The following is a 24,514-nucleotide window of genomic DNA, read 5'->3' as shown; positions in this document are numbered from 1 at the left end:
ATCATTATCTCCATTACGTTCATATTTTGCCGAGTTGGTGCTTTACTACCCAACTTTTAATGCCATACAACAAAGCTAGTCTTGTAGTTGTCCTAAAAGTTTTCCTTTTAGCATTAGTGGAGTATTATTCCTTATATTTATCTTGTTATTTCTTATGCTTTATGTCCTTGAAGTTAACCGCATTTTTTCATGTGTTGTACTGCAGAAAGATTAATTACTGTCCTTCTCTATACTTCTGATGTTTGACAAGCAGGTTTTACCAAGGATTGATTAAAATTTACATAGTCACATGAGAAATGGTGGCGGAGCTTCTGTATTTCTCGAGTCAATCATGAGATTGAATAGCTTAACTACTTGCTTATTGAACGCTTGATGCTAACATATTATTCTCAAGTTCTGTCTTGAGCTAAAATGTTCTTGCTCACACATTGGGCCAAACCCTCAAGGGGCGGGGTGGGGACTCATGCTGGGTTTCATTTTTCAATTTTGATTCAAGTTTATTTTCTAGTCTTGAATTCCTACAAATTATTTCAGTCAGTTTCTCGGCTTTTTGGCATGTGAGAAAACTTCTTTATGTTATCCTGTCAATGTGCATTTAGCCTTCCCACAATAGTGGGAGAACCTTGATATGTGGCCAGATGCATTATTTTTTCTTCTTATATGGTGTCTTCATGTATATTTCTATATATATAGCTAGACAAGGTGATGCGAATACATGTAGGAAACAGTGAACTTTCCCTTTTATCTGGCTCTTTTATGAGCGGAAGCCTTTTACTGATGACGCATCCAGGAAATGAATATGTTAGTTTACACCCCAGTTAATTTATATTTTTTGAAGGTGAACCTTTTCATGGGGATCACTTTGCCCAATGCTCCAAAATTCGGGAAGGTGTTTGGAGGGCAATTTATTGGGCAGGTATGATTAGCCTTCTTTCTTCCACTTGCTTGTTTCTGAACTAAAATTTTAATTTCTGAAAAGAAAAATACAGAACCATCACTTTAGTCTGTTTGATAAATTTTAACTTATGCAAGTTCAATTATTGCTCTTTTTGTTTGATAATGTGACAATTGTCACAACAACACTTCTTAGTAGCATAAATTTTTAATTTTATATTATGCTGTAATTCGTAACACTATTTTTACTGCTTGGATCTCTTAATTACTGCTGTAACTTCTAGAATAGTTTGTTAGCAGTTTGTTAGCCAATGATTGCCACGTGTAAAGGGGCTAGAATAGGACAAAATATGTTGTTACAGCTGTTGGGGAAGGAAAGGATCGTCTGTGGCAGCGACCATCCTAACTGAGTATATCACCTTCCAAGTCTCTCTTGGAACGGTAACAAAGATCAATAGAATTTCTGAATTCCTTCTCTCTTCTCTCTCTCTCTCTTTCTAAATCTCTCCTACTTCTCTCTTTCTCTCTGTTTTCTCTGCTAAACTGATTTTATCTTCCTAATTCAATCTGAATTAGGAGTGCAATCCTATTGTCACTACACAACTGTGACAACAATGATCTTGAAACCACTGGAACTTTTGTTCTTTACTAGCTTACTGCATAGAGTTTGCAGATAATTCATCTTGTTGTATTTATAACATCTCTCTTTTTTTTTTCTTTGCTGATGAAATGCTTACACTGATTTTATTTTCTATTTCCTTAATTTTATCATTTCAGTTCACACTTAAATGAAGTGTAGAAGCATGAGTCTCAGTGGAGAACTAAAGTGCATAAACAATAAATAACTTAGCATTAATCTCTTGTATTGAATTGGAGTTTTACATGTAATGAATGTCTTGTTTTAACTATTTTTCTTACTAAACTGCATCTTGTCCCGGGCAAATCTTGGGTTATTTTATTTTTGGCTCTTGATCTTTCATTACAGTCAATGTAATTACTTTTCTGATGGTGAGAGTGAACATTATACCCTGATTTTCAATAGTATTAAAAACTCCCATCTTTTCCTGGTCATTGATTGTGATAATGATCTTAGATTAAATCAATCTCTCTCTCCCCCTTTATTACAGTCTGCAGGCGATCTATGTAGCAGTTCCTTTACATACTCATAATTGAGGTCCATAACATGCAGGCACTGGCTGCAGCATCAAAAACTGTGGATTGCCTTAAGTTAGTTCATAGTCTGCATGCTTACTTCCTTATTGTTGGGGATTTTAATTGTAAGTATATTTTTTTTCTCTTTAAGCAGATTGAACAGTTGTTTATCATTTCACTAGCTGTAAATTTTCTTTCATATCTGATGATTTCTGTAAATTATCCATATCACCTGGGAAACTTGTATTGATTACTACAGAAGTGCTGGTCCAAATTAAACAAATATCACGTATGTTCCAAAGATTAGTTGACTGATTTGTTTTTCCTTTATAACTGAATCTAGTTTTTTAACACAAGTATTCTTTATAAGCCTATGGAATAGCCCGTTCAGGCTCAATTGTGATCTTGGTTTTGATCATACTATTCTGAAATCCATGTACTCTCTCTCTCTCTGATATTTTATAGTTAGTTTCTCTGTACCAATCCAAGTAATACACATATAGATTGTAAATTGATATCGAGTTGTGGAAAAGGAAAACCAATTTAGGAGATACAAACCATCCTGTTTTCCCTGAAGTTGGAATGCAAGATGTAATCTTGATGCAGAACAAGATAACAGGAAACAGGGTAGAAATAAGAAGTTGACGTGGCAGGTTGCCTTCATTTAATAAATCCTGGATGTTTTCTCTTAGATACATATATCTCTGAATTGAAGACATATATGGTAATTTACTGTTTGCTAGACACGGGACCTTGTAGTAGTTTATAGATCAAGTTCTAATGACCTTTTTTTGGGTTAAGTAACAGTTATTTGTCACAAAAGAAGTATGGTCTTAATAGTTCAATAATAAAAATTTTCCTCTTCCTGGAGCTGTAGAATGGTATGGCATCTTACAGTATATATCAGCTAAAATTGATGTATGAAAACTTGTAAGGTAACAAGCTTTTGAGGCTTTCTTTCCTTTTTAAATGTCTATGTAATCCTAACATTAGGCATTACTTTATATGATTACTAGGGTGTTGTCTTCGTAATGTTTTATTTGTTACACATGGATTATAATAGTAGTATATCTGTCTATTTTGATTTTGCTCTTTATGTATGGTCTGTTCTCACAAGTGTTCCTCTTTCATCCATAAACGTGCCTTCCAAGACCTGGTGAACATTAAGTCATCCTCATACCATTTTGTCTTTATTTTGATGCCAAAATCTTTATGATAAGATGTAGTACTTTTATAAATAAAAAAAAAATGATTAGTAGTAGCACATAAACAACATCTCCAGCCTTAATCCCATGGGTGTTGTCGATCACAATGTAGTTACTATGTGCAACTCTACTAGCCCAGCCCTGGTAAATTAAGCTGATTCCATCCCTTTTCCATCAAGAAGCTTTTTAATCCTCAAATCTTACTCTGTCAGGCATCATAATTTTGAGTTCCCTAAAACCTGTCTAAATTATGTTGGCTTCCTAGATCATCATCAACAGCATATCATGCATTAATCCCACTACATCATCAACCTATATAAAAACTGGAAAAAGCTTTCTTTCTCTTTGTCAAGCTTCACCGTTGTACTTGGAATGTGGACTTGTATAAGAGGTTAATATTAAGTATCTTCCTATACTATGCCCCACTATCTAGCCAGTGGATCACTATTTGTTAACCTGTGGTCCATGCATTATATAAAGGAAGAAACATGCCAAGAGGGAGGATTCAAAGAGTTCTTCCTGCAAATTGGGCAGAGGGAAAGGAAAATAAAAAACCGGGGGGGGGGGGGGGGGGGGGGTGTAGTACCCGGGAATCTCTTGAGACTATAAATGGAATTTTATGAAGGGCATGAATGGAATTTTCGGAAAAATGAGACTATAGAGTACACTAACACAGTTTTAAGATACCGAATTAGTTGAAGGAAGTACCCCAGACCTTAGATGCTTAAGGAAAATAGTATAGTACGGACAAGCGATTTGAGATATGATTTTAGGAATCAAAAGAAGTTGGATCGGGAATAGTTTCCAGTACAACTGTCTACCGGGCTGAGAAAACTGAATCGATGTAGGGAACATCCGGAAAGTCAACGGAGTGTCTTGAGAACTTAGATTTTGTATATGAAACAACCCTTGAGCGATTTCGGGTTGAAACGAATGGATTTAGGATCAAAACGACCAATCGGGCCAATGTGCAATTTTCTAATTTTGCTCGAGAGAGGTCAAAAATGTAGTTTCTCGAAAATTTTGAGGGTTAAACGAAGAGTACGAAACTTGTGGGCCTTAGTGGTATAGTTGGATAGATCATGGTGCTTTGGAAAAGGCCAAAATGACATTTGAAGAAATTAGGGGGCCAAAGTGTAATAAAAGCAAATTGCAGTGAGAACAAAACAAGCCAAAAATCAGCCGCCGCCTTCCACCGCACGTGGCCGCTGTTTCCGGCGATGGGACGGCCAAGGGAGACCTAGGGAAGGTCGTATACGGCGTGGACTGGCTTGGGGGCCAACCCTTGGCCGGTGATTGGCCGAGAGGTGGTTGGAAATTGCTATAAAAGAGGGGCCGAGGGTTTCGAATTTTGGGCAAGAAATTGGCCGCAATTTGGAGTAATTTTGAGAGAGTGGATAAGGGACTATTGATTCTTGCATCAAAGAGAACGTTTCTAAAGCATTTGGGAGCGGTTTAAGTGCATTTGGTGGCCGTTTGAAGGTCGGCTTGTAACTGGAAGTGCCTCCACCGCCTGCAACTACTGATTTGGGGGCTTTTTCGGTGTCCTTTCGACCAGCAATCGGTGCCATCTTGATCGACTAGGCGAGGGCTTGAAGGGGGTATCCTTGGTTCGGCCATCGGAGTCGTCGGCGGCGGCTAAAAATTATAGAAAAAGGTGGCGCGTGAGCTGCACGCGCCACACTTCACGTGCAGCCACGCACAAGGCGCGTGAGCAAGGGTAATTTCGAGATTTTTCTTCTAGTATTTTCCTTAAAATATTTTAGGAATTATCATGTGAAAAAATTGGGAAAAATGTTGGAAGAAATAATTATTTTGGAATTATTGAGGTGAAAAATGGAGGAAATTATGGGAAAATTGAGAAAAAATATATTTTGATGCTCTTTAATTAAATATGGTGTTTAGGGAGTTTCGTGGCTTGAGGTTGAGTATAAGTTCGGGTGTTTGTGATTTGACACGCAAATCGAGGTCGTGCACGTGGATCGAGGCATTCTGAATACATTAGAGGTGAGTGTTCTACCTAAAAACTTGGTGTTTGTTCTATCTAAATATGTTGAGATTTCATGCAAAATGGTTTTGTGCATGCAAACGATAACTTGTGACAGTTGGTTTTCATGAGGGATGTTCGTCCCTAAACGTTTTGAACATGTGCATTGCATTTTATAAAATATTGTTTATATGATGCATTGAATTGTGAAATGTGGCATTGTCTTGTGTTTGTGTTGTTCATATGGAATGTCGGCCTAAAATGTTGTCTGGATAGTGTAGCCATAATTCTCCAAAGGTGTGACGGAATAATAGGGGTATCTTGTGCTAGTGTGCATGCCGGGATAGTCGCCTTGGTTTCTGTGCCAGGTCGTTTGGTCAGGGAAGTTGCACTAGGATGATTAGGTGGTCTATATGAGTTTTGAGTTGGGATTGTGTGGTGGTTCCTGGATGCTTAGAATGAGAACGTAATCTCCGACGTAAATGTAGTGAGCCGAGTTCCTGCGTTGATGTGACCCTCATGGGCCGGGAGTTGGTAACCATTGTTCTCGAGATGTTGGAGAGATGTGTTGACTTGCCCCTCTTAAGCTAGAACCGTATCGTGTCGATGTGTCGGTATGGTGACATGGCTTTTAGAGAGATTGTTCTTTCCCCGTGGTAGGGTTAAGCGCTGTGGGATTCTCTTGGGCTAGGGCTTACCGGGTTGTGTTAGTTTATTTCAATCTTGCATTCATTCATGAAAATGTGTTTTGAACTCTCATTTAGATGATTCATCATCTAATATGGACTATGTCCCTGGAATATTCAACGTTCCAGGTGAAGGCAGCTGTGCGAAGGGAAAATGAATTGTCGAGAAGTGACGGCAAGTAGTGGATAGTTATATTATGTCGTATTCAGTTATATTGTTATTTTGATGACATTATGTAAACGTTGGTTCGGCTTTATGATATAAATAAAGTGGGTTCGGTTATGATTTATTTGAGATTTCAATCTACTTTCCTCATTTAAGAAGATGTACCTGTATTAGTTTATTAATGTTTCTAAGTTAATATATTGAAAAGGTGTAACGGGATCTTCGGGGTTCGGTTTATGTGTTGGGTTTCTATTTGGAAAAAATATATATTCTCGAAATCTTACGTTACCTAATGCCCTGGGAAGGCGGGGTGTTACAAGGGGGGAGAGGACAGCTGACCTTTATTTTATCAACTATTTGGTAAAAGATCTTCAAAGGATGCATCTGGCTAGTTGAATAGCTTCATGCATTTCTTCAGCAAAATATGTTAAGGACTGTGAATAAACTTGAGAATTTGAAACATGAAAGAAGGCTAGGAGACCTTTTTGATGACCATTATTAGAGGGTATGGTCTTCGTTGCCCATCACCTAATGATTTATCCCATCCTTCAGATTTATTTTATTGTTACGTGCCTGGAAAATTGTGTAAAGAGAATTGGTCTTAGCATTATCACATGTTTGTCCGGTATATCAGATTGCGTCATAAACCATGGTTGCTTGAAAAAGACAGAGCTGAGTAGATGCAACAAAATATGGAGAATCATCTGTAGTAGTGACAGAAAGTAAGTCTCCAATGATCATTTACTTTCTCACGCTGTTACTGGATATTGTGAGAAACTAGCTACACCATTGGTTTCTCCATTCAAGTAGGGCCCAAAAAGGAATAGATGTAGGCATGAAAAGACAGTTTTAATTGTTTCTAAGAACCATAAAAGTAATCTTGGCGTACATGTGAGTCATTTAAATGCTCGATGTGAAATTTGAGGAACCTTTGACAATGAGGAAAGTGCTTTTAATGAAAAGAATAAAAGTTCATATTGCACGTGAGCATGGGATTTGGTGATACAGGCATCATATTATCTTCATACATCTCCGCCCTGTCTATGTGTGTGCCTGTGTTTGTTGTTGCTGATGGAAAACAAAATGAGTCACCACCACAAGTTGCACAACACAAAAACTTTGAAAAATGGGTCCTACGTTGTTCTGTGCTTGAAATTTTCATTATAATGTATTGCTCTGACAACAGCTTTTTATTTTCACTCAAAGTCTACATAGCTGCTTTAATAAATAAATAAATAATAATGCATTTTCATAACAATTAGATACATTCCAAGGACCTGACATATTGTCTATTTGATTACATAGAACCTTAAAAATTGCAAAGTTATTGGTCATTTGAATGACTGTGCAGTGCCAATCATATATCAAGTTCACCGTCAACGTGATGGGAACACTTTTGCCACCCGAAGGGTAGATGCAATACAAAATGGCAATGTTGTATTCACATTGCTTGCTTCATTCCAGGTAGAACTGTTCTTCATTATTTCTATGAATCAACAATCCAAAGAACTCTATTCAATGTTTTGAATGCTGTAACAGACACAAACATCAAGTGAAGAGATTACTAACATATAAAATTCCTCCATCGAAGTGGAATAATTATTTACTTGATTTAGGTTTTGAAGGATTACAGTCCTTGCAATTTTTATTTGTCATCTAATTCCCTTGTTATTTGGTTCTACACACCCACCTTAACATCTCATCTCCTTTAAGCTCATATTTTGCATGTTATTTAGTTTGGATGTTACTGTCACTGGTTGCATTTTTATTAATTACTATGTCTGAGATTTCTGTATAATAGTATTCCACACAACAGAACCTTGTGTCTGATGGCTACGAGATTGGTTACTCAATTTGGGATAGAATGTTGGTTCAACATGTGTAATGGAGATAGGGATGTTACAATGGAGAAATATAAAATCTTTGACTCCTATTAAAGATAATGTGGAAATCAAGGAGGTTCGGAAGTCATTATGTGAGATATTAGGCTGCTTTGAAGCAAGGATAAGGGTAATAAGAAGCTGTGCAACGTGCATGGATAAGGAGCCGAATTTTTAGAAGAAGATAATGCTATTTATCTCATCTCGTTTTCTGTTAAATTCCAATACTCGATTTCTTCATGGTATCAGAGCAGGAATTATTTCCTCCTGTTATCAAACCCTAAGCAGCCAGTTGTTGCGGCGACCAACCACCTCTTAATCTCCTTTCTTCCTTCTACAATGGCCAGCAGTGGCAGTAAGTCTACCCAGATTATTCCCGCACCAAGCAACAATGCTGTAACCATGGATAATAACAGCATGATCACTATTATGGGACACAAACTCAGTGGTCAGAATTATCTCCAATGGTCACAATGAGTGTTGATGGTCATATGCGGCAAGGGCAAAGTTGACTACTTGACCGGAGCCATAGCCAAACCAGGAGAAGAGGAACCATGATACAGAGGTTGGAAGACAGAAAATAAAATGGTGATGTTTTAGCTCATCAATTTTATGACGAATGAAATAGGTGAGAATTTCCTTCTTTATGATACCGCACAAGAGATTTGGGAGGCTGCTAAGGAAGCCTATCCCCATATCAAAAATACTTCGGAGTTATTCGACATAGAAAGCATGCTTGATGACCTAAGGCAAGGTGAGGGAAATGTTACACAATACTTTAATTCCTTAAGCAAGTGTTGGCTTTAATTGGATAAGTATGATACTATCCAATGGAAGTGCACAGAGGATTTAGCAAAATACAAGAGTATTGTGGAAAAGAAGAGGCTGTACAAATTTCTCATTGGTTTGAATAAAAACCTAGATGTTGTACGTGAGAGAATTCTTGGAACAAAACCCTTGCCAAGTCTTAGAGAGGCCTTTGCTGAAGTTCGAAGGGAAGAGAGCCGAATGAAGGTTATGCTCAAGCCTACAAGTCCAACCTTGGAGCAATTGGCTCTAATCACCCGAGGAAGCCATCTAATTGCCTTCAAACAAAAGAAGGACAGACCTTGGTGTGATCACTGTCACAAGACAGGACACACTAAGGATACTTGTTGGGAAATTCATGGTAAGCCACCTGATTGGAAACCAGCTCATGAAAGGAAGAGTAAAGGTGTTTTAGCTTCCACAGAGAAAACCACAACAGCCTCATCAGCTTCATCACCTAATCTGTTCAGCAAGGAACATATGGAATGGCTTCAAACTATGTTCGGAAAGACCCAATTTTCTTAGCCCTCTAACTTGGCGTCCGGTTCCATAGCCCTCAAAGGTAAATCATCTCATGTTTTAACTGCCAAAAGTGAGTTTTCTGCTATATGGATTGTTGATTTAGGGGCTTCTGATCACATGACTGGAGAGTCCAATCTACTAGCAGTAAACTCGTTCAATCCAGCAACTATTTTTCTCTTAAACCAGTTGATTATCTATCTAATTTTCATTCCAATAATGATACTATCATGTTATGGCACTATAGATTAGGTCATCCTAATTTTGTTTACTTTCAGAAATTGTTTCCCTCATTGTTCAAGAATAAAGATCCCCATTTGTTACAATGTGAAATCTGTCAATTCTCTAAACATATACGAAACACTTATCCCAGCCAAGTTTATACTCCATCTTCGCTTTTCTCCTTGATTCATAGCGATGTGTGGGGGCCTTCTAGGGTTAGAAACATTATTGGGGTTCGTTGGTTCATATCATTTATTGATGATCATACTCGCTTAACGTGGGTATTTCTTATGAAAGAAAAATCTTAAACTGGTTCTATCTTTCAAACCTTTCATTCAATGGTGCAAAGACAATTCAATGCCAAACTGACCACACTTTATTCATCAAATGGTCCTTGAAAGGTAAATTGACTATTCTCATTATATATGTGGATAATATCATTGTTACAGGGGATCAGTCACGCAAAGGAAGTATATCCTGGATCTTCTTAAGGAAACAAGAATGTTGGGTTGTAAACCAGCTGAAACTCCTATGGAGTCTACGGCAAAATTAGACATCGGCAAAGAGAGTAATCCAGTTGACAAAGGAAGGTATCAAAGGTTAGGAGGAAAGCTTATATATCTATCACATACCGGGCCGGATATAGGATTTTCTGTTAGTATTGTAAGTCAATTCATGAATGATCCCAAAGAGGAGCACTTGAAAGCAGTTTACCGCATCCTAAGGTACTTAAAATTAACTCCAGGCAAGGGGTTAATGTTCAAAAAAACAGCAAATTGGAATCACAGTCTATACAGATGCTAATTGGGTTGGTTCAATTCTGGATAAAAGGTCAACCTCAGGGTATTGTTCATTTGTATGGGGAAATCTAGTGACCCGACGCAACAAGAAGCAGTCGGTTGTATCTAGAAGCAGTGTAGAGGCCGAGTTTAGAGCAATGATTCATGGATTTTGTGAAGGAATATGGCTGAAAAGACTACTCCAAGAGCTGAAAATAGATATAACAGAGCCGGTACAGGTGTTGTGTGACAACCAATCTGCCATCAGCATTGCTAAAAATCCGGTTCATCATGACCGGACTAAACATGTGGAGATTGACAGACACTTTATCAAAGAAAAACTGGAAGAGGGAGTGTTCAAGCTGATCTATACTCCTACTAGTAATCAAGTGGTTGATATTCTCACTAAAGTTCTATCTAGAAGAATATTCAATGAATTGAGTTGCAAGTTTGGCTTGAATAACATATTCAGCCCAACTTGAGGGGGAGTGTGGAAATCAAGGAGGTTCGGAAGTCATTAGGCGAGATATTAGGCTACTTTGAAGCAAGGATAAGGGTAATTAGAAGCTGTGCAACGTGCATGGATAAGGAGCCAAATTTTTAGAAGAAGATAATGCTATTTATCTCATCTAGTTTTTTGTTAAATTCCAATACTCGATTTCTTCAGATAAGATGCATGAGACACGATTAAGATGGTTTGATCATGTGAGAAAAAAAGCAATGGAGACTTTTTTGAGGAGATTGGATGGAATGAAGCAAGCATTTAGTAAAAGAGGTAGGGAAAGACCCAAGAAAACTTGGTGGAGGACTCTTAAATGTAATATGAGTCAAAAGGGCCTTACAGAAGATAAGGTCATAGATAGGAATGATTGGTGAGCTAGAATTTATGTGGCCAAGTTCAAATGGTCTTGATATGTTGTTTTTGGTAGCTGCTATTTTAAAGACCTGAAGTAATTACAGCAGCCTCACCTGAGGTTCAGTTTAATTGAAATGCTCTTCTGATATTATTATGAAGTTGGCAGTGCATTCTCTGTGATTTGGCTGGCTGTCTGCAATGTATTCCCACTTTGGTAAATGTGCCGTCATTGAATGCATGAGATTTACTGACATAGTATTATTGCATAAATTTCTCATAATATACTGATGTTCCTCGTGTTGAATCAATTCCAGTAGGTTGAGTAAATATGAGCTTGGATGTAGAAAATAACACGACCAAATTTGGTCTCTCCAGCACTAATGGAAGGCAGTGACTATCACTGGCATGTACCCTGGTCCAAACAACAACAAAACAAGACTTAATACCATTAAATGGGTTTGGCTACATGACTTCTAGACTGCCATTCATTCCTAGAGTGGTCATATCTTCAGCAATGCTCTTATATCCCATATTATAGCTAAGAGTCCCCCATCAAGTTTTTCTTAGTCTTCCTCTACCTCTTTTGCTAAAAACTTGCTCTATTTCGTGCACCCCCCTCACAGATGCCTGTATTAGTCCTTTTTTCACATGATCAAACCATCATAATTATGTCTCGCACATTTTACACATACCCTAGTTCTAGTGGGGGAAATTTTTCTTGCAGTTCAGCCTCTTCCTTTTCTTGTAGGCATACTTTATACAGTGAATTTAATCTCTCTGATAGGTATGGTAACTGTATATTATTTATCCAAAAAAGAGAGTATATTTTGGAGTTAATTTACCTCTTGCTCAAGAAGAAAATAAGAGAAGTTTATGCTGTTAACTTCAGGTATAGGGTATTTTTCAACTGCTTAACTTCATTATTGATTTGTGCTTAATGGGAAAAACAATCATTTTTAGGATCTGGCATCTGGACCAGCTTTCCAAAGACAGGATATTATCTAGTTAAAAGTCGGAATATCATTCACTTAGCCAAACATAAAAGGTCAGAAACTCAGAATATTTTTTTCTTACAAAAAAAAAAAGAAGTCAAAATATCATTCTTAAGTACCATCATTCAGACTGGCATGGCCTAGACTCCCACCATCAGCACTTTCCTCTTGAGAACCTAATTAACTTTCTGTTGGTCCCACTGGAACTCCACTGTCCACACTAATACTCCCTAGTATTGGGCTATTTAGTCTACTCTAATCCTCACCGTGAGCATTTACTATTTTGCTAAGGAAGCAAAGAGTAGAAAGTCCTAATTCCTCAGGATAAATCAGTTCACTGCTTTTCTCATTGTGCTTAGTTGACAATGTTATGTAATGAAATCAAATATTCTTGCGGAATTTTTACATAGGAAACTTTACTAGCATGATATGGTCAGGGTTTTCTAAAGCTGCAGAAGGGTGCAACATTGTGTACTGCAGGTATATGAAGAAATTATGGTCCATTACCAAAACTAATATTTTCTTTGAAGTTAACACTTGTATAAGAACTTCAATTATGAATGAAACATTGAACTTAACAAGGATAATTTGACACTGCTATCTCCACTATGTTCACACCATTGGAAGTATTGCAGTTCCTCTCTCTATATATTTCATGTCACTTGCAAAGGCATTGCTTCCTAATCCTTTATTCTCTTCAACTGCCTGCTTCCCATTTTTTGATTCATTTTCCACATATCCATCAGCAAACAATGGAGATAAACTTCAAAACAAACTTACAACATCATGTCATTGTAACTGTATCCAATAAGCAAGGACAATGGAGGTAAACTTCAAAGCTTCCTTGCAACATCATGTCGTTGTAACAAGGTTTGGGGTAAATAACAAGTACTGAGCTAAGAGATGGGCTTGGAATAATAGTCTAGAGCCTCCTGGATTTAAGCAAATGAACTATGAGTAAGAGAAGATTATGAGCTAAGTTGTAACTCTTCCAATTGACTGTGTATTCGCTTATGAAGAATATGTCCTGAATGCATGTAAGATGTGATTGATATGATTTTGTACAGAAAGAAGAGGGAGGGTTTGATCATCAGGAAGCAATGATGCCCTTGGTGCCTGACCCTGAAAAGGTAATTAACACTCCTTTTGTATTACTGAAAATTTCTAGTTAATTGCTTGTGTAGCTTGAACTACCATTTGTTTGCAGCTTTTATCAATGGAAGAGTTGCGAGAGAGACGTCTTACTGATCCTCGTCTTCCCATGTAAGATTTATGTTCTCTGTGACATAGTGCAAAGGGATGTGTAAGCAAAAGGAGACACAGGAATTTGATCTCCCTTTTCCTTTCATCCTCTTCTGCCTTTGGTTAATTGCATGTGAGACAGAATGTTTTAACACTTGTATAGAATACTAGGAGTAAGAGTAAAGGAATTGGATTGAGCAGATTTGGTTCTAAGGGTATAACACCTGAGAACTTCAACTAAGTTTGTGGAAATCAAACTCGTTAATTGATTCCATGAAGAGAATTCTACTTATACAGTTTCTAGGCTATCTAATCCTAATATTTAGGAGATAAGATACAACAAGAAGATAAAATACAACAGAATTTAAGCAATAAATAATAAAAGATAATAATCACAACTATTCCTATTATTTCTTCTGATTTCTAGGAGCTTAATCTTCAAACTTTCTGCTGCCTTTATCCGGTTTAGACTTATCTTTCGATCTTATGCACCAACTTCTTTAGCAGCTTAGAATTCCCTTCTTTATCTCTTTAATCTCGGTGGCACTCCCATTTCACTTAGGACTCTCTAACAGCAATTAAACATTCAAAAGTCAGAGAAAAGAAGAAAAAGCTCTCATTTTTATTTAGCTCCACTTTTCGTAGAGCACAAAATTAACTTAATAGCAAAAATTTTAACCTTAACAGGGTGCTAATTAAGTCTATAATAAAGCAAATTTCCAAAGTTGGAAAAAACGACTCAAGCCTTAATCCCTCTATGGTTGGCTATATGAATTCTCCAATTATTTGTGTCCATGGCCATATCTTCTGCAAGGCCATTCCAAAGTTGAAAAAACAAAACACAAAATTGAAAACCCTTTTATCTAAGGATGTGGGATCTCAGGCTGGAAATGACAGGGTTGAATTCTTATTGCACAGAAGAAGTAAATGAATAATAGAATCACAAAAATTTAAGAGTCCCAAAACTAATGAGATTAACAATGAAATTTGGACAAATTTCAGCTTGGTCCATGGAAGATGATGAATCTTGATCTCCATGACATGCCCAACCAAATTACTTAATTTTGCGTGATACTGTCACTGAGTCTGCTGCCTCGAACCAGAGTAGTGCCTTTTGAATCTCCACTTAAAAAATTTCATGCCATGCACTCATATCCGCAGCTTTTGCCTTTAGATATAGTTCTATAGTTTCAACTTTCAAGAGGCTGACATCTTTTGTATGAAATGCAACTCTCCCTTGTTAGGATATCATATCTGACAGTATAAATTCTTAGCCAATGGCGAGAACTAGGGCAGAAAGTGGCGAGAATTAAGGAAGATAATAGGGAGAATTGAGAGGAAAATTGAGAGAGAAAGAGAATAGAAAGATCGGGAGAGAGAGAATTAGTGAGAGAATTGAGAAACTGAAATTCAGTAATTCATTCAATGACCTCCAAACAGATTGGTTAGCTTTATATAGCACTAATCAATCAACAGTTACAATCAGTTACAAGTTGTAACTGATTCTCCACAGAATTAATGTGCTACAGCTGTTATGCAAATTAAACTGCTACACCCTACTGAAATCCTAAGAACTTGACATCCCTATTTTTATCCTTTTGTTATTTGCTTGACCTTCAATCAGATCCATGCATTAGCGACATCAATGTGCTTCAATGACAAATGCTGCCTAGATCTTATATCAGCTATTAGATAGGAGCTTTGCCATCTAAAAGTTAACTTGATCAGTCCTGTTTCAGTTCATTCTGTTACAAGATATATCATATCTATGCTGCTATTATGTCTTTGTTTGATGTAATTGGTCCCTGCTTATATTTCTTTATTTGTTTGTTTGCTTTTCATTTTGTTTGTTTGTTTGTTCTGTTTTGACAAGTAAATGATATTGAACGGAAAAATAAACAACTGTATATTTGAGGAAGAATGAAATCAATCAAAACTCCATGTTTGCATTGATTGAACACCATATAAATACAGCTCATGACCTACGAGTTTTACTCCTAGAGATAAACAATACAATATCTAATCAAGCTACTAATTTACAGATAAATAGTATACAATATCTTAAGTTGAACTCATCTTCTTATCTCCTATTTTTTCGCTTCTTGATAACCTAATCATTGGCAAATTATCCTTTTATTCGAATGCTTCTTATCTTGGCTTCTTCTACTTAATCTCGATCTCCAACACCCGCCCCCAAGTTGGTGAATAGATATCTCTCATTCCCAGCTTGCTAACAAGAGATTCAAAACCAGGTCTTGACATGGCCTTAGTAAATATATCTAGCTCCTGATTTTCTGTTGGTAGATAAGTTAGTTTGATTCCTCCTTGATCAATCTCTCTTTGGATAAAAGTCCTATCAATCCTAATATGCTTCATCTTGTCATATTGGATAGGATTATTAACAATACTTATAGCTGACTTACTGTCACTATAAAGTTTTGTTGGTGGTGTTAAGAGGATTTGTAGATCTTCCATTAATCTGGTCACCAAAATTAACTCACATATACCTTGTGCAATTGTCCGATACTCGGCCTCTGCATTGCTTCTTGATACTACTGACTGCTTTTTACTCCTCCAAGTGACTAAATCACCCCAAAGTTTGGTGCAAAACCGGGATGTTGATCGGCTATCCATTATGGATCATGCCCAGTCAGCATCTGCAAAACCTTCAGCTCCTCTATTATCAGTCTTCTTAAACAACAACCCCTTACCTAGTGTTCCTTTCAAGTACCTCAATACATGATAGACTGCATTCATATGTTGTTGAGTAGGTGAGTGCATAAATTGGCTCACAATACTCGCAGCATAGGCAATATCCGGTTGGGTTAGGGATAGGTAGATCAATCTTCCAACTAGCCTTTGATACCTTCCCTTATCAACAAGAGGGTCACTGTCAGTTATGCCATACTTCCAGTTCCTTTCAAGGGGAGTGTAAGTTGGTTTGCTTCCCAGCATTCCGGTCTCCCTTAAAAGGTCAAGAGTATACTTTCTTTGAGTGATTAAAATGCCTTCTTTGCTCCTTGCTACCTCCATTTCGATAAAGTACTTCATAGTCCCCAAATCCCTGACTTCAAATTCCTCTCTAAGTCTTCGTTTAACTTCTGTTATTGCTTGAGTATCATCGCCTGCAAGGATAATATCATCAACATACACAATTAAAACAACCATTTTTCCATTGTTTGCATGTTTGGTGATCAATGTGTGGTCAGCCTCTCCTTGTTTGTACCCGAACTTAATAAGAGTTGTAAAATTTCTTGAACCATGCTCTTGGGGATTGCTTCAATCCATAGAGTGATCGGTTCAACTTACATACCTTGCCCTTGTTTTCTCCTTCCTCCAACTCTCCATTTAGGAATGCATTTTTTATATCTAGCTGAAACAACTCCCAATCAAGGTTAACAACAACAAATAATAAAATTCTTATGGAATTTAACTTTGTTAACGGTGCAAATGTTTCTTCACAGTCTATCTCGTAGGTTTGAGAGTATCCTTGAGCAACCAGCCTTGCTTTATATCGATCTATGCTTCTATTTGATCGGTATTTAACTATAAAGACCCACCTACACCCAACAATCTTTTTATCTTTTGGATGATCAACAATCTGCCATGTATTGTTACCAACTAGAGCCCTCATTTCTTCCATAACAGCCTTTCTCCACTTGGGTTCTGTTAGTGCTTCTTGGATATTTCGTGGGACAACAACTTCATCCATTGTAGTTGTAAAGGCCTTGAATGTAGGAGACAGACTAGATCCTATAGACTAGAGTATGTCAAGTAATTAGAAATAGGGTATTTAACACACGATCTTACCCCTTTTCGGATGGCAATTGGAATATCCATGTCACATTCAGCTCTAATGATTGGCCGAGTTGAGGACCCTTTTGTCGTGGGGAGTAAACTTTTACAGGTTTTTCTGAATTAGCTTCTCTTTCAGGATTAGTATCCACATGTTCAACTGGTTGGGTGATAGGTTTTTCAGATAAGGATAGGTCAGGTTCAACAGGTATGGGCTGCTCTTTTGTAGCTGATTCAGTTTGATCAGTTTCTGAAGGGAATGAGACAGAGGATGGAAGGGATATAGGCATGGAAATTGTAGGATCCCAATGGTCTTCATCACTTGGTGTTGCTGTCCATGTGGTTCCACTTGGGTAATAGGATTCATGCTCAGCAAAAGTCACATCACAAGAGACAAAAAACTTTTGTGATGTGGGTGAATAGCATTTATACCCTTTTTGAGTGGGAGAATACCCAAGAAAAACACACTTAATGGCCTTTGGTTCAAGTTTATGATGGTTAGGTGTAATATTACGAACATAAACACTGCAACCAAACACTTTTGGAGGGAGAATTTAGGATCCGAGAATTAGGAAAAATGCTCAGCAAGATATGCAAAGGGGTCTGAAAATTGTGTACTTTAGAAGGCAGCCTGTTTACCAAATAAGAAGCTGTTAGGATAGATTTTCCCCAATATCTATTAGGCATAGAACTAGTGAACATTAAGGAATGGGCAACCTCAAGTAAGTGGCAATTCTTTCTCTCCGCCACACCATTTTGTTGAGGGGTGTATGGACAGATACTTTGATGAAAAATTCCATGAGTTGTAAGATATTGGGTAAATGGGTAGGAAAAATATTCTTGGGCATTGTCGGTTCTTAGGATGCAAATAGGGGACTGAAAAACATTAAGAACCATCTTGTGGAAATTCTGGAAAATAGCACATACTTATGATTTTTCCTTCATAAGGTATGCCTAACACATCCTAGTATGATCATCAATAAAGATAACAAACCATCGAGCCTCGGACAAGCTAGGAACTCTAGCTGGTCCCCATATGTCACTGTGTATAAGGTAAAAGGGTTTTGATGGTGTGTGGGAGTGAGAAGCATAAGTGCTATGTGTTTGCTTAGAAAGAATGCAATGTTCACATTGAAGCACTAACTTCTCTTTATTGATGAATAAGTTGGGATACAAATGTCTTAAGTAAGAAAAACTAGGATGTCCAAGGCGTTTATGCCACAATAAAATTTCAGAAGTAGAGCTAACTATAAAAGAAAGACACTTATGTGGTAGTTGATCCTTAGGAGAAGCCATATCATTGGAAACCCAATAGAGTCCATCCCTCTCCTCAGCACTGCCAATCATCTTTCCAGAAGACCAATCCTAAAAAATACAATGAGAAGAGAAGAAGATCACAATACAGTCCATATCTTTAGTCAATTTGCTAACTGACAGCAAGTTGCACTTCAAATTAGGCACATAGAGAGCAAATTTTAATTGCAAACCAGATACTTTTATGTCCCCTTTACCCCTAACAAAGTCATAGTGTCGTCTGCCATTAACACTTTTAGCTCCTTATTACTGATCTGAAATTTATCAAAGGTGGTTGTAGACCCAATCATATGATCCGATGCACCTGTGTCTACAACCCAGCCACTTCCCTTAACTCTCTTAGTTACTAAAGAGTATAGTAAGTTACCTTTTTGAGCAACAGATGCAATGGGGTTAGTGGCTGGTGTCTCGTACTTCTTTGTAATGGGCGAGTTACTCAAAAGTTTCTGCAAAAATCCACTTGTTCAGTGGTTAGATTAAAGTTGATACCTTCGTCAGCAGTAGGGGTAGCAGCTGAGATATAGGCTGGTTTTTGTCTTTCTCTCTTGCCCTTCAGTTTCCAGTTTGTTGGCTTTCCATGCAACTTCCAGCAAGTATCCCTAGTGTGGTAGGGTCTATTACAATGGTCACACCATTGTTTTTCTCTATAAGACTCCTCCCTTTTTGTTGTGGTAAGTGCAGAAGTTGTATTTGAATCAACCATATTCTAAAGCATAACACATTTCCTGCTCTCCTCTCTTCTCACCTCAGAAAACACTTCTCGTAGTGATGGGAGAGGTTTAGCACCAAGAAGCCGGCCTCTAACCTCATCTAGATCAGCATTTAGGCCTTGGAGGAAATCAAATATCCTCTCTTTTTCCAGCATCTTGCTGTATTTCAGACTATTTGTGGAGCGATCCCACTTCGGATCATAGAAATGATTCATCTCTTGCCATAACTCCATCAAGGTGTTATAGTAATCAGTGATACTGAGAGTACTTTGCTTAGTGTTTCTAATGGCTGATCTAATCTCAAAACACTGAGTTGTATTTTCAAGATCAAAATAAATTTCTTGAACTGCATCCTATACCTCTTTAGCAGTCTTGTAGAAGAGGTATGTCCGGCCAATTTTGGGTTCCACCGAATTGATAAGCCAGGCCATGATGATAGAGTTTTTCGCCTCCCATCTCTGGTAATCGGCTGTATCCTTTGCTAGAGTGAGTACATCTCCTGATAGGTAGCCAAACTTCCCCTTGCCTTTGATAACCAGCATAACGGACTGGTACTATTCTCAAAAATTCCTTCCATTCAACCAGTGTTGAGTAATCTGGAGGGTATGGTTGCCGGCTGATAAAGAGGTAACCGGGATTGCAGGGGCTGGGTTTGCTCCTAGTTGAGAGTTTGGGACAAAAGAGGATCCTACAGTTGTATGAACTGCATTATGGGGATCAGAAGAAGCCATAATATCGGAAGTCTCGGCTAGAAAGAACCTTGCTCTGATACCATGAACAGAAAAATAAACAACTGTATATTTGAGGAAGAATGAAATCAATCAAAACTCCATGTTTGCATTGATTGAACACCATATAAATACAGCTCATGACCTACGACTTTTACTCCTAGAGATAAGCAATACAATATCTAATCAAGCTACTAATTTACAGATAAATAGTATACAATATCTTAAGTTGAACTCATCTTCTTATCTCCTATTTTTTCGCTTCTTGATAACCTGATAATTGCAAATTATCCTTCTATTCGAATGCTTCTTATCTCGGTTTCTTCTACTTAATCTCGATCTCCAACAGATATAATAAAAAGTTAAGAGGGAATTACAATAATTAATGTCCTTCTCACCTGACTAAACAACAGAACCAAAAGCAGGCATATAACTTGATCAATATAGTCCTTAATGAGTCAATATTATTCAAGTTTGTCAAATTTATATTACATCAAGCAAAAGGTCTCTCTTTCATTTTCTGAAAGCATGTCTAATACACGTCTAGGAGCAAGCATAGCATCTCGGGTGCTAGTGGATGCGATGCATGTCTAATGCATTGGACCAAATTGAGAATACCTACAAAATTGTATCTATAGCTACATAAGTTTATGCTCTTTCAAAGAACATGTGTAACAGAATAGTTTTGTACTCTCTTCTTCATTTGGAGGAATAGGGAACAGGAGAAAAGAAAAAGAAAAGAATAAAATGTTATATTGCTATTGTATCTACAAGAGCAGACATCGATATTTCTAGCTGTATGAATTGGCGCCATTTTTTCTTCTGTATCAGTAATGTTTATTTTCTCTTTTTCTCCTTTTCTTTTCCCCATCTTGTAGATTTTGCTATCATTGTGCTGTCAAATGTTCTGATTCCTATCAAAGTGTATTCAAATTAAATGCATTGTTCATCTCAGTAGTTTGAGATAACAGATGCCCTTCATTTTGCTCCTCAAGGCTGGTGAAGACTGACAATTATTTGTAACAGAACTTACAGGAACAAGGTCGCCACTACAAAGTTCATACCATGGCCCATAGAGATAAGATTTTGTGAGCCTAATAATTCTACTGCTCAAACTAAATCTCCTGCAAGGTTAACTCTAGTTCTATCTGTCATATATGAATTTTCTTCTGATGACATAGATATGTAGGTGATTCTAGGGTGGTTGTATATACTTACTCATTGACGGTTATTACTTATTGAAGGCGCCAAATTCTTGTTGCAGATTAAGGTTTTGGTTTAGAGCAAAAGGAAAACTTTCAGATGACCAGGCTTTGCATAGGTATTAACTGCTTTTCAATTGTTTAGCTGTATGTTCAGTTGTATTTGCATGGAGGAAAGTTGAGCAGGATTAACCTAAAGCTCATGTATAATTTCATTCTTGTATATGATACATCTTCAGGAATGGTTGGTTCTTTCCAAAATGATGCATGGTTTCTGTTATATACCTAGATATAATATGTTTAAGATGGCTTTCCAGGAACTTTGGTTCCATCCTTACATACAAAAAGATGTATATATTAATTATTTTCTGATAAATAAATGTAATTAATCATCTATCTTACAAATTATCCATGTACTGATGGTCCTTTTGTTTGTTATTCGAGCCTTGTTCTTATTTTGATATGTGAATTATCTTAAAGATACACATAGAGCGCATGGTATGTTGAGTTTTGTTGAACCAGACCTCAAGGCTACCTTGACTCAACTTTTGAACCTAAAAGTGTCTCTTTATGAACTTTCCTTCAAGAATTGGTCAATATTAACCCAAGTTGCATTGATAGCCTACAATATATATAACATATCAAGCCTTAATCTCACTAGTGGGGTCGGCTACAACACGTAGTGATAGCCTGACATACATTTTTCAAATAGGTTAAATTACATCTACCTCCCACATCTTCTTTTGGAAAAATATCCTACAGTATTGGAGGCCAAAAAAAAAATCCACCTTTTGTATACTGTTGAGCAACATTTCTCCCCCCTTTTTTTATATTTTCTTCTCCATATTCCATATGATGAAGGAAACAAGAATAGCCTTTTTGATTATGGGTCATTTCTGAGGTGGATGTTAGGTGGTCATAATGGTTATGACTTATGCTGGCTGGTGTAGTGGTGGTCATGGTATGAGCTGTATAGGTTTGAGATGGCTTTTAATCAGACATACAGTATAAACATTTTTATGCTTCTAATGATTTCATCAGCTGCATTGTGGTCTGTTAGGTATGGGAAGTTGGCATTTGGTGGTAACTAGCCTAAGTGGACAGAGAAGGGAAAGCATTGGTGGGAAAAGGATTAGTGTGGCAGGTTGCAATCATGAGTTTCTGTCTTTCTGATCTGTGTTTGGAGGATGGGCCTTTGGTATGTGGATGAGGATTGGATGTGGCTTGGCCCCTGACTAGAGTGAGGATATACTTGGTTCTGTATTGGTGGAAATGGGGAAGAGAGAGAAAACGGTAGACAAGGGCGAGAGAGGGGATATTCAGTTGAGGAAGGGGAGAGAAATAATAATTAGGTAGATGAGGTAGGTTTTTGTCAGTGAAGAAAAGGAGGAGAGAGAGTGTAAGAACCTGGTAAAATCATGTTAAAGCTAAGGTTAAATTTGTCATCTAAACAAATGCCATTTCTTCCACTAACTGAATAACTGTGATAGAGTGCCAATTGTTCCACAATCACAAGGAGGGGGGGAGGGTACTAGTCAAAAACCAAAGACGGGTAGGTGTAATGTTCTCTTTTAAATGGTAAAAAAAGATACAGCAATTGTTCCACAACTTCAAGAGGGGGAATGTATTGGTCAAAAACTTGAAAGAAGATAGATGTAATTTTTGGTTTTAAAGAAATAGACACACACAAAGGAATTGCATACACTTAACAAATATACACCTGAAAAAAGTACAATGGTTTCCTTTTTACATTTCAATTATCTGATTGTGCACTTATCAAGGCAAATGGCAAAATATTATATTTGATTGTATGAAGTTGTCAGCATCCATGTGTTGGAAATAAGTGCCAATAAAAAGTCCCCACGTCCATGTTAGAATGCTTTATTCCTCAACACATCGGAATTTTTTATTTTGGACTTAATTTAAATTAAAGTCTAAAAATAGAAATTAATAACTGCAATTTCCTATTTTCCATTTTCTGCAATTTCCTATTTTCCATTTTTTAAGCTATGATGTCTTCCATGTGTTAGCAACTATTGACTGCCAAGAAGTTATTCTTAGTGATGTCTTTCATATGTGTAGCTAAGTGATGTACATTTCTTCCATGAGCGTTTAAAGCATGCCTAATTCTAGAAAAGTTTATTAGCAATATGACACATTTGGACACAAACACATCCATGTCTGTCCAAATTTTGGTGTTCTTGACCTAAGCTACACTATGAAACCAAGAGTTCGCGCTTTGTAGATGTGAGCTTTGCTGATAGGAGTTCTAGAATCATTTACAAGCAACAAGACTACACTACCCATCACTACATATGCCACAGCACAAAGTTTTTGTTAAAATTTGAGCCAGGAAAAACTATCAAAAATAAATCTAGAAAAAATTTTGTAACGAATTATGTTGACAAGCATCTGTGAAGCGGTTGTTCGCTTTAATGATATGGATCCTATTTTTTATGTGTTAATTATTTTTCCCATGTTTAATTGCAGATGTGTAGCCGCATTTGCTTCAGATCTAATATTTATATCTGTGAGTTTGAATCCTCACCGCAAGAAGGGTTTAAAAGCAACTAGTGTCAGTTTGGATCACTCGTAAGTAAAAGGTGTTCTTTTGCAGTATGATAGTATGGTGCAAATTACCAAATATTTATTGTATCTGGAATAATTTTAGTTACTAGGAAATTAATTCTAGGGCCCAATCAGCCTGGTCTTTATCAGGCCCACCCTTTGGGGACAAGGATTTGATTGTGGTATAAGAGTGTAAAACTGGGTGGAGCCTGTTTTTAGACTGCATGGTTTGATATTTAAGTGTTGATGACTTGACGTAATTGGAGTATGATATGAAATGGACTTTTCATTTTGATATTATAGTCCTCGTTACAGCAAAAAATTGTTTAAAGTTGAGCCTTTCAAAAATGTAAAGAAGTTTCAAGTTTACAACTAACATGGGAGCAACTGTATTGGAAGGTTCACCTTTTTGAGCTCCAGTTTAGTAACCCATCCAGGTTACCCCTGACACTCAAATGATACGTGGAGCATTGATGGTATAATTCATCTTGCTCTTTGGTGCTCCTCTGTTAACCGCCTTTATTGAGAAAGAAATTTGAGGTTTTGAATAGTTTAAGTAATTACATCGTGTGCAACTTGTACATTTCAGGAGCTTACTGTAGTTGAATCTAAATCAGGCTGACCCTAAAAGAAAAGATTGGATAAGAAATACAGGTTTATAATTCAATTTTTACATCTAGGCTTAGATTTTTAGACAAACTAAAGAGTTCTTAATCAGGTTTTTCCTCCAGTAGGCCAGCTTGATGGTGATTCCTCATATACCTAGTCAACTCATATAGAATATTAAGTCCTGTATTTTTCTAGTTCATT

General features: G+C 37.2%; 1 protein-coding gene across 2 annotated transcripts in view; it reads left to right on the top strand.

Moving 5' to 3' along the window:
* Positions 1 to 24,514, top strand: part of LOC127787361 (acyl-CoA hydrolase 2-like) — a 28,390-nt gene that overhangs the window by 1,957 nt on the left and 1,919 nt on the right. For both annotated transcript variants that reach the window (XR_008020147.1, XM_052315369.1), the window contains exons 7-14: positions 839 to 916; positions 2,084 to 2,171; positions 7,442 to 7,554; positions 13,213 to 13,275; positions 13,353 to 13,408; positions 20,961 to 21,065; positions 21,199 to 21,255; positions 23,627 to 23,728. Coding sequence is in view for 1 of the 2 variants with exons in the window: in XM_052315369.1 (XP_052171329.1) it covers positions 839 to 916; positions 2,084 to 2,171; positions 7,442 to 7,554; positions 13,213 to 13,275; positions 13,353 to 13,408; positions 20,961 to 21,065; positions 21,199 to 21,255; positions 23,627 to 23,728 (662 nt within the window). In the remaining variant the exon portion in view is untranslated. The remainder of the gene's footprint in view (positions 1 to 838; positions 917 to 2,083; positions 2,172 to 7,441; positions 7,555 to 13,212; positions 13,276 to 13,352; positions 13,409 to 20,960; positions 21,066 to 21,198; positions 21,256 to 23,626; positions 23,729 to 24,514) is intronic.

Source organism: Diospyros lotus, chromosome 12 (assembly GCF_014633365.1).
Source record: "Diospyros lotus cultivar Yz01 chromosome 12, ASM1463336v1, whole genome shotgun sequence".
NCBI lineage: Eukaryota > Viridiplantae > Streptophyta > Magnoliopsida > Ericales > Ebenaceae > Diospyros > Diospyros lotus.
The sequence above is the reverse complement of the archived record's forward strand: the minus strand, read 5'-3'. Positions and strand labels throughout refer to the sequence as shown.